Source organism: Pistacia vera, unplaced genomic scaffold, assembly GCF_008641045.1.
Source record: "Pistacia vera cultivar Batoury unplaced genomic scaffold, PisVer_v2 Contig1129, whole genome shotgun sequence".
In the NCBI taxonomy this organism is placed as follows: Eukaryota; Viridiplantae; Streptophyta; class Magnoliopsida; order Sapindales; family Anacardiaceae; genus Pistacia; species Pistacia vera.
In genome coordinates, this window is record NW_022195170.1 from 227489 (window position 1) to 238897 (window position 11409).

An 11409-nucleotide genomic window follows, 5' to 3' on the forward strand; every position below is an offset into this window, starting at 1 on the left:
TGCTCTCCTGGTTCATTGTTCACCCCTGCTTGGTTGTTTGGCATCGTTCTTTGGTTCCATTGATTGTTTTGCTGATTCTGTTGATTCTGATTGCCCTAAGATAGGTTCGGATGATTCCTCCAACCAAGATTATATGTGTTGGACTATGGATTGTTCGGTTGCCTCTGATTTCCTGCCAAGTAGTTAACCTGTTCTGCTGATGAAGACGCTGAAGCAAACGTGTTCCCCACTTGGCATTCATTGCTCACATGACCACCTGCAAAAATTCACAAGTTAGTTGAGGTGCTTGAATAGAATTTACCTGTATACTTCCCAATTGTGTCTGAAGTGCTGTACGTTGGGCTGAAATAGCCGTGTATGCATCAACTTCATGAAGACCTATAGATTTCTTCGACTGTATCCTCTCATTCGGTTTTTGATAATTGTTACTTGCCAAAACCTCAAGCAACTCATGAGCTTCTTCTGGTGTCTTATTTTGCACCACTCCTTCTGATGTTGCATCCACCATGGTTTGCACATTAACCATCAATCCATTGTAAAACGTTTAGACTTGCATCCAAACTGGCAACCCATGGTGCGGACACCTCCTCAGTAGTTCCTTGTATCTTTCCCAAGCCTCATATAATGATTCAAACTCTTCTTGTAGAAAAGATATGATATCATTTCTCATCTTCGTAGATTTTGCTGCAGGAAAGAACTTGGCCAGGAACTTCTGTGCTAATTCATTCCATGTAGTGATCGTACCTGGTGGTAGTGCCACTAACCATGCCTTTGCGTTGTCCCTCAATGAGAAAGGGAACAATCTCAATCTGATGGTGTCATCTAACACTCCGTTTGAATTGAAAGGATCGCAAATCTCCAAAAAATTTGCAATGTGCAAATTTGGATCTTCCTTCATATCTCCCTTAAACTGTACCGACTGCTGGATCATCTGGATGATTGCCGGCTTTATTTTGAAAGTGTTGGCTTGTACTGCTGGTCTAGTAATACTTGACCCATTGCCATCAACTAAGGGAACTGAGAATTCCCTCAATGTTCTATTTTTTGCCACCTCAACAGTTATGGCCTCTCGTTCTTTTCTCTCTCTGTTAAGTCTTCTTGTGGTTCTTTCAATCTCTAGATCTATAGCAAAAACTGGCTGACATCTCGCTCTTCGCATAAACTACATAGAACAAGAGAAAATATGAGATCACTAGCTAACATAAAAGAACAACAAAAAGTAACTAATAAACAATTAAAACAAAATAAAACTCCAATCTAGCTAACTCAAGAAAATTTCAATGTTAACACAAAAATCAATCCTCGGCAACGGTGCCAAAAACTTGATGCGTTGTTACTACAACATGCAAATATAGCAAGTGCACTAGTTGCACAAAGTAATAAAGTGATGACTGAGTATCGTTCCCACGAGCATTGATTGCTAAGCACTGATTTTCCTATTTGTTCTCAAGTTGGAGAAATCGAGCGTGTTTGGATTTATGGGAGAATATAAAACTAAACTGAAAGCAAAATCTACTATGTAATTCAATAACTAATTAATGAAAGCAAAATTTAAAGCAAGAGTAATATCACATAAAGCAAATGGTTAGGGTTTTGACTTTATTAGGATCCTATGGATTAATTCTACAAATTATGCTACTTTTACACTCACATGCACGGATTGTAAATCGAATTCCTTAAGTTGTAAAACATACCTTCTCAAGCTATGAATTCCTACTTTTCCCTATAAATCTTCCGCACCCAACAAATTGAAGATTAACAAATCCAAGTTCATTAAGCTAATGGAATACTACATTGATTTCATTGTTTCTCAAATCTATCTCTAGCATTCAAAATAACAATGGTGATTACCTAAGAAGCTCAACATGATTCATTTCTCAATCTCATTATGTTCAACAAGTAAAATCAATAAAAATCAGAATAATTATACAATCTATGCAATAGAATATAAAAGCAACAATAATCAATTGATTAATCCATAGATATCTGAATTACATCAAAACCCTAACCCAAAATGGGTTAGTTCATAACTAAATTAACACAAATAGCAAGAAAAAAAAGTAAACATAGCAGTCAACATATTGAAACAAAGAGAAAAGAGTGGAGATCTCCCCTAGTTGAAGAATCCACAAGATTAAAGCTCAAATCTTCTCTCCAAATGTAAAAGCTACTCTAAACCAAACGAAAACCAGGCGAACACAGACGAACCCCCCTCAAAATGGCAAGGTTTCTCTTATATAGTTCGTCCAAAACCTAAAACCTTTCCTAAAATAAAACTGTGCCTTTTGGAGAAAACAAAATTTCACAGACTTCGCCACGGCGAGGAGCTAAAGTGAATCTCGTGCCTAGCTTATCTTGCCGTGGCGAAGAATAAACTTCGTCATGGTGAACCATCCTGAAAAATTCTAAATTTATAGAATTGCCTTCCGCTTGCTTCCTTGCTTGAATCTTCGATCTTCGATGCTTTGCCATGGGAACAAGCTTCATAGTGCTTCAACTCAACTTCAGAACTTTCCCAAATTCTGAGATTCGCTTGCTTCTGGGTCTAGAAACTCCAATCCGCTCATTATTCGCTCAAAATACACGTTTTGGCCTGAAATAGAAAATATGTGAAATTAAGTAGCAATTCAAGCATAAACGATCTAAGAAGTATCCAAAATCCGGTTAAAAAGTCTAAATAAAATAGTATAATCCTCGGATTATCAAAAATCGATTCGGTTCAAAACCGGTTAACCGCTTTTGAACACCCCTAGTCTCTGGTGCTAGTTCAATACTGAATTCTACTTCTCTTTCCGGAGGTAAACCCAGCAAATCTTTCGAAAATACATCTAAAAACTCCTCCCGAACTACTGGCACCTTTTGAATCTCTGGTTGTGGGACATCACTACTGTGCACTACATGAGCAATATACCCTGAGCACCCTTTTCTTAACATCTTTCTGGCCTTTACACTGCTAATTAACATACTAAGCTGGTGACCCTAGCCAAAATTAAACTTATCTCCATCATCTAGATTAAATCTTGCTTTCTTTTTCCAACAATCAATTTCTACTCCAAATCTCCCTAGGAAATTCATGCCTAAAATAACATCAAAATCAGGCATATCAAACACTATCAAATCAACTGACAACTCCCTTCCGTGGATCACTACGGACTCCCTTAGAAGCATCTCTTGAGTTACTAGACTAACACCATTTGGTAACTCTATCTTAATAGGACAATCCACTCTAATAGGTTTTAACCCTAATCTCTCTAAAATCCCATGTGTAGTAAATGAATGTGTAGCTCTAGAATCAATTAATGCATAAAGGGGAACTGAATGAAATAATAACTTACCAGTAATTGTGGATGGGTTAGCTTCAGCTTTACTCTAGGCTACTGTAAACACTCGAGCATTGGTACCTCTAGGTGTCTACACTGCGGGTGCAGGAGGGGCTTTACAATCTTTCATCATATGCCCTAGCTGCCAGTATCTATAGCATACATTTCGGCCCAAATCTCTAAGGCACTCCCCAAAATGATTTCTTCCACACTTCTGGCACCAGGGAACTTCACTGGTTCTCTGCTTTTTATTCTGCCAATCCCTCATGTTCTTCTTGGGTTGAAACTTTTTCTTATTTCTCACCTCTCTATTAGTGGGGGCATCAACTCTATCTCTCTGTGGAGCGGGAGGTGGAACACTGGGGCCTACTACTGATGGAGTTGCTGGGGTTAGCTTATTCACAAATATTTCTACCCGTAAAGCTCATTCCAAAGCTTCACTACTATTTCTGGTTTCAGCCCATGCATGAACTTATCTCTCTTCAACTTTGGTGTACTCACTACTCCTGCGTGCAAACCTTGCCAGGGAATTGAATTTCACTTAATATTCTTTCTCTGAATTAGCTGCCTGTTGCAAACTAATAAACTCCTAAATCTTTTCACTGAGTTGATCAACTATTCTATATTCTGCCTCAAACAATCTTCTGAAATCTCCACAGTTCATCAAGGCTATATCATGAGTATCCTCCATCAATTCCCACTATATACGGGCATCACCCCTAAATAAGAAACTGGCATACTGAATCTTCTCCCAGTTTGCCATAGGGAAAAGTGCTGTCGTACGCTCCACTGATCTAAACCACTCATCTGCCACTATTAGGTCCACAGTATCCCTAAATTCTGATGGCTGGTGTTGACTAGGCAACCCATAAATCGGCTCAATATGATTTTGCACTACTGGGGGTACTGGCCTCTCTCTCTCCTCTCTAGGGGTCGGTACAATAACCAAGGTCTCAACTCTCTCCGGTACGGAGCCTCCCTGATTTTCTGCCAAGACTTGCTGTATAATATTATGAATATTCGCTTCATCGAGGATAGGGGGAGTAGATTCTGGAGGGCTGGAAGGTTCACCCGTGCTCATTTCCTTCCTACTGCTTCCTCGGGTTCTACGTCTCATCTACATAAACCAACACTTTTAGTCAACTCAATTAACTCATCTACTACAAGTAAGGAAAGAAATAACTTATAGCGGTCGGCTACGGGACATCAACGTGGCAGGAGGGGCATACTGTCAAACCCAAAATCTTTGCTCTGATACCAAAAATGTAATACTTTCTTTGTAGCTAGTATACTCGTAAAATAATCATGAAAACATATATATGAAAGTACACATATAAACAAGTAATAAAGTATGGGCCCATATTTAATTTTTCTTTATATACAAATATTTACAAAATATACTCAAAATAGCAACTTCACAGTGTAGCCCAACCCTTCCAATGCGTGACGTTCCGAGCGACCGCAACTCACCTATTACCTGCAAAAACATTGAAAACAATGGATTGAGCACTAATTGCTCAGTAAGTAAACCCGCTATGCTACCCTTCTCCCTCCGTTGCTTAACTTCCGAATTTTCTTTCCTTACATCACATTTCCCGATTATTCTCTATTCTTTCTTTGTTCTTTCTCATTCTTTCTCTATTTTGCTCTCTGTTTTTCTCTATGTTTTCTAATTTTTTACTACTCATGATAATGAGCATGGTATTATGCATATTCATGATGCAAATGCACAAATGCATAAAGTATGCATTTTCTTTTCTATTTTTCTTATTCTGTTTTCTGTTTCTTTATCTTTATTTCTTTCTTTCTTTCCATTCTTTCTTTTTATTCTTTCTATTCTTTCTTTCTTTCTTTTCTTTTCTTGCCGATCGGACTTGGTTGAGGCATGGATTTGGAGTCTTAGCCATGTGAGTGAATTCTATAATTCTGGGTACAGTCCTCATCCACATGCACTTCTAACGGACTGTACAATTCTTCTTTCTGAATTCTGAGGCTGCTCACTAAAGACGGCGTGCATGTGGAACTATGTCACTCACGGCTTCCCATCACAACAACCTTCTCTTCTTTTTATCTTTTTACACTTCTTTAACTAAAAATTCAGATTTGAATATCTTTAATATTCTCATTTCTTTCCATTTTCTCTTTAACATATTTTAGTGCTTTTTCATGCTCTTATGAATATGTATGCATGTAGATGGTTTAATGCTTATAATTCTTTCTAAATTCACACGTTTAATGCAATTATGCATTATGGAATGCAAACATATCATTCTCTACCATCTACAAACTCATCCCAAAGTAATACATAATCATACTCATACATGCACTTCTCTCTGGCATTTCATCAAACAACTCATGTGTGCAAATCAACACTAATTTGGCTACACTTCTATCTCTATTTTAGGCCACCAAATATTTGGAATAAACTCCTCCATAATTAACGCCAAATCTGCCCAAAATACACACTTCAAAATTTTCACTTCAACTCTTTCAAATCTCAACCAAACATTCATCAAGTATCACATACACCAACCCAACTTCTCATGGATAGGTTCTAATTATTATTCAACACCAAATCCATCAACAATTATACATATAACACATATATATGCATAAAGAAAATTCTCTACACAACATAACTTAAATCATACTTAGGGTAGGATTTACTTACCTTTGATATGAGCAAATTCAACCCTTTAAGAATCTTCTTTGCTCAAACTCTGTTCCTCTTAAATCCTATGAGCATAAACCTTCAAAATTCAACACTTTAAAAATGAAAAAGCACTTCTTAGTGCAAGGATCTGACCTAAAGTTGCTTGTTCAATCCACTCAAAAATATGCAAAACCTATGAATTTCTTTTGAAGAAGAATTGAAGAATTTGAGAGAATATGGAGGTGAAAGTGGCATGAAAATGGATAAGAGTGGCTAGGGTTTCACTCTTCAATTTGATATAACATAAAAATATAACATAAATATATATATATATATATATAGATATATATATATATATATATATAATAGATATAATGTAGTTTCCCCATGTTTGCCCTTGCAACTTTCTTTAAAATTCCATCTATGTCCCTTAGCCAATTACCATAATGCCCTCATTTTTATTGCATTCTCCATGAAATTCTATCTCTTTTCACTCCTCACTTTTTCAACTAATTTTGAATGAAAAGACCATTTTACCCTTAATGCAAGTTTAAGGCATTTTCTTCACATTTTCCTTAAAATAACCTTAGCAAAAATCAACTAAGGTATAAGAGCATGAATTAAATTACGTGCCTCCATGTGGGCTTTACAAAGTAGTCGTAAGAGATTGATGAATTTATGTTTCTTAATTTTAGAGTAACCGAATAGGGATCTGTATTAAGTTGAATATTATGCCTGAATAAGGATAATTGGCTTTAGAAGAATCCTACCAATTCATAGCATAAACAGGTATTAAGAGTAGTTGTCAAGCATAATTAGGGGGAAATATTTACCATAACTTCATTAATACTGCAAAGTTCTTCACATTGGTTATTTTTTTAATTTACTTATTTTTAATCCATACTTCTACACTAAAATTTTGTTTTCTCAAATAACGTGTAGGCAGTTTTAGGTAATTATGAATATTTTCTTTGATCTCTGTCTCTATGGGACGATTCTCAAACTCATCACTTTATTACTTGAACATAACTAGTGCACTTGCTAGGGTTGATTTAGTCGCATCAAGTTTTAGGCGCCGTTGCTGAGAGGTCATTAGATTGTTTGTGATTATTTTAAGATTGCCTGTTACTTTGAGATTTTTTTTATTTTGTTTGTTTTTATTGGAAACCAATAGGTGTTTCTGCTAGTGTATGACTAGAGCCTCTGGAAAGATTTTACTAGCATTTGATCCTAAGATAAAGCGCACTTTTCATGCAAGAAAGAGAGCAATCAAAAGGGAGATCATGGGTGATCACGATAACCCAAATATTGGAACACCACCAACAACTCGTACACTAAATGAGTTCTCTACCCCATCTCTAAATGGAGCGACATCGAGCATTCGATGACCAGTGATCAATGCCAACACCTTTGAGATAAAGCCAGCAATCATCCAGATGATTTAGTAGTCAGTGCAGTTTGGTGGTTTGACACATGAAGATCCCAACTTACATATTACAAACTTCCTTGAGATTTGTGATACTTTGAAGCACAATGGAGTTTCCGATGAAGCTATAAGACTAAGATTTTTTCCATTTTCATTATGAGACAAAGTTAAGAGTTGGTTGACCTCATTATCAGCAGGCTCAATTACAACCTGGGAGCAGATGACAAAAAAATTCATGAGTAGGTATTTTCCTCCTGCAAAGACTACACAGTTACGTAATGATATTACTATGTTTGTGCAGGTGGATACAGGATCATTATACGAAGCATGGGAAAGGTTCAAGGACATGCTCCGGAGATGTTCCCGCCATGAATTACCGGTTTGGCTATAAGTCCAAACATTCTATAATGTTCTTAATAGTGAAGTTTGGAATATGATCAATGCTGCTACAGGTGGTACTTTAGGTAAGAAGACACCAGAATAAGCTTATGAATTACTAGAGGAAATGGCTTCAAACTCTTATCAATGGCTGATAGAGAGGTTGCCTGTGAGAAGAATGTCGGGTGTTCATAACATAGATGCTATCACGGCTTTAGCAGCACAAATGCAGGTGTTAAATAAGAAGATTGATGGACTTCAAATGTAAACACTTGCAATAGTTGCTTCTATGTGTGGCAAAGATCTCCCTAACCATGAGTGTCAATCAGGTAACATGTTTGCTATTAATTCTATGCCTGATCAAGCTAACTATGTTTCAAATTTTTGCAAGCCTAATAATAATTCATACATTGAAACATATAATCCAGGATGGAGGAATCACCCAAATTTCTCTTAAAGTAACAACAATCAAGTGAAACCTCCACCGCCAGGTTTTCAATCTCAAAGGAAGAAATCAAATTTAGAGGAGATGATGGCAAAGTTCTTGAGTACTATAGAGACAAGCATTCAGAATCAAGAGGCTTCCATCAAGAATTTAGAAGTTTAAACTAGCCAGTAGGCCAATATCATTTCAGGTAGACAACAAGGACATTTACCAAGTGACACAGAAAAGAACCCAAAGGAGCAATGTAAGGCCATAACCTTGAGGGATGGAAAGGTGATTGGTGAAGAAGCATCACAAAAGAAGGTGGAAAGTGAAGCTGAGTTATCAGTCTCTATTGAAGAAAAGAAAGTGAATTCAGAAAAAGAGATAGAGACTAAGGTAACAGAAATTGCAAGAGGTAAAGGAAAAGGTATATCAAATTATGATTTTGTTGCTGTTGAAAAAGATGCATCTAAATTTCCTTATCCCGATAGAATTAGAAACGATAAACTAGATCAACAATTTTTAAAGTTTTTAGAGGTCTTTAAGAAATTGCAAATAAATATTCCATTTGCTGAAGCCTTAGCAGAGATGCCTTGCTATGCAAAGTTCTTAAAAGACATCCTTTCTAACAAGCGGAAGATCGAGGAGTATGGGACAGTTATGCTCACTGAAAAATGTAGTGCCATTCTACAAAATAAATTACCTCTTAAACTGAGAGATCCAGGGAGTTTTACTATACCTTGTGCATTAGAAGATTCATTCTTTGATAAAGCATTCTGTGATTTAGGTGCTAATGTTAATTTAATGCCTTTATCAATTTTCAAGAAGCTAGGACTTGGCGAAGTGAAAGAGGCAAACATGTCATTCCAGCTTGCTGATAGATCAATCAAACAACCTAAAGGCATTGTTGAAGACATTTTGTTAAAGGTTGACAAATATCTTACCGGTGGACTTCGTAGTTCTTGATATGGAGGAGGACCGGGAGGTGCCTCTAATTTTGGGACGTCCATTTTTGGTGATAGCTCGTGCTCTGATAGATGTGCAACAAGGAAAATTAATCTTGAGACTAAATGATGAAGAAATAGTGTTTGATGTCCATAAAGTGATGAAAAATCCTACTGCATTTTATATTGAATCTTGTTTTCTCTTTGACAGTTTTGGTGAGATTATAGGTGATCACAGAGAATAAGTTTTACATAAGGATTCTTTGGAGAGATGTCTAATGGAGTCAAGCACAACAAAAGATGAAGACTCGTGCTTGACAGAAGAAGTTGAAGCGTTAGAGAATGAATCTCTGACTTATAATAATATGGAGCTAAAGGAGGATTTGCATAACACTCCGAATGAGCCTTCTAAACTTGAACTTAAACCTCTTCCTTCACATTTAAAATATGCTTTTCTAGATAAAGATACTTACCCTGTGATTATTTCTGCATCTTTGACAGATCTAGAGGAGAAGTCACTACTGGACATTTTGAGGAAGCACAAGAAGGCTATGAGATGGACAATTGCTGATATCAAGGGAATAAGCCCTTTCATCTGCATGCATAAGATCCTCATGGAAGAGAATTTTAAGCCAACAATACAACCACAATGAAGATTAAATCCTGTCATGCAAGAAGTGGTACAAAAGGAAGTGGTAAAATTACTCGATGCAGGTATTATTTATCCAATCTCTGATAGTAATTGGGTTAGTCCTGTGCAAATAGTGCCTAAGAAAGGGGGAATGACTGTATTGAAGAATGAAAATAATGAGTTTATCCCCACTAGGATGGTAACTGGATGGCGTGTGTGTATAGACTATAGAAGATTAAATTTTGCCACTAGAAAAGACCATTTCCCATTGCCATTTATTGATCAGATGTTAGAGAGATTAGTAGGTAATAAATTTTACTGTTTTCTTGATGGCTATTCTGGTTATTATCAAATTCCTATTGCTCAAGAGAACCAAGAGAAAACAACATTTACTTGTCCTTATGGCATGCTCGCTTATCGACGAATGCCATTTGGTTTATGCAATATGCCGACTACTTTCCAACGTTGCATGATGGCAATTTTCTCTGACATGATTGAAAAATTTCTAGAAATTTTCATGGATGATTTTACATTGTATGGACTAACCTTTGAATCTTTTTTGCAAAATCTTTCGTTAGTTTTACAGCGTTGTGAGGAATCAAATCTTGTGCTGAATTGGGAGAAGTGCCATTTTATGGTACGAGAAGGTATTGTGCTTGGACAAGATCTCTGAGCCAGGGATTGAGGTTGATAAAGCAAAAGTGGAAGTGATTGAAAAATTACCTCCCCCAACAACAGTTCGAGCAATCAGAAGTTTCCTTGGCCATGCAGGATTTTATAGAAGTTTATTAAAGATTTTCAAAAATTGCAAAACCTCTATCTAATCTTGTTGCCAAGGATGTAAAATTTAACTTTGATTCTGCATGTTTGTAGGCCTTTAAATTGCTGAAGGAGAAGCTAGTGACAGCACCAATAGTGGTTGCACCAGATTAGAACAACCCCTTTAAATATATGTGTGACGCGAGTGACTATGCCATCGGTGCTGCTCTCGGTCAAAGGAAAGACAAAATATTTAGGTCATATCTTATGCCAGTCATACCTTAAATGGTCCGCAACTAAACTACACAACAACCGAGAAACAATTACTAGCAGTGGTCTTCGCATTCGAGAAGTTTAGATCCTACCTCATAAGCACGAAATCCATAGTCTACACAGATCACGCAGCTCTATGACATCTCTTTGCTAAGAAGGACGCCAAACCACGCCTTATCAAATGGGTCCTTCTACTTCAAGAGTTTGATTTAGAGATTAAAGATCGAAAGGGGACCAAAAATCAAATTGCTGATCAGTTATCCCGACTAGATAATTCAATCCTTGAAGAGGGAGATATTAGTGCAGAATTTCCTGATGAGCGAATTCTATCTCTTAACTCTTCTTTTTCTAAATCTCCATGGTTTGCTGATTTGGCTAATTTTCTTGTAGGAGGCCGGATCCCAAAGCATTTTACATTCCAACGAAGGAAGAAAATTTTTGTTGATGTCAAATATTATTTGTGGGAAGACCCTTACTTGTACAAACTATGTGCAGATCAAGTTGTTCAAAAATGTGTGTCGGAAGAAGAGATTAGAGCTATTTTGATTCATTGCCATGATAGAGAAACTGGAGGGCATTTTGGGTGAATTGCACAACG

At 36.8% G+C, this 11409-nt stretch overlaps 1 protein-coding gene and 1 non-coding gene across 2 annotated transcripts; both read left to right on the forward strand.

Moving 5' to 3' along the window:
* Positions 1 to 566: 566 nt before the first annotated feature.
* LOC116142609 lies at positions 567 to 673 on the forward strand. The gene has a single exon (XR_004130017.1). It is a non-coding gene; the product is annotated as a small nucleolar RNA R71 (small nucleolar RNA).
* A 7251-nt stretch (positions 674 to 7924) lies between these two features.
* LOC116142525 lies at positions 7925 to 9170 on the forward strand. Its single transcript, XM_031427955.1, has 3 exons — positions 7925 to 7946; positions 8413 to 8631; positions 8782 to 9170. The coding sequence occupies exons 1-3, from the start codon at positions 7925 to 7927 to the stop codon at positions 9168 to 9170; spliced, it is 630 nt and encodes a 209-aa protein (XP_031283815.1).
* The last annotated feature ends 2239 nt before the right edge of the window (positions 9171 to 11409 follow it).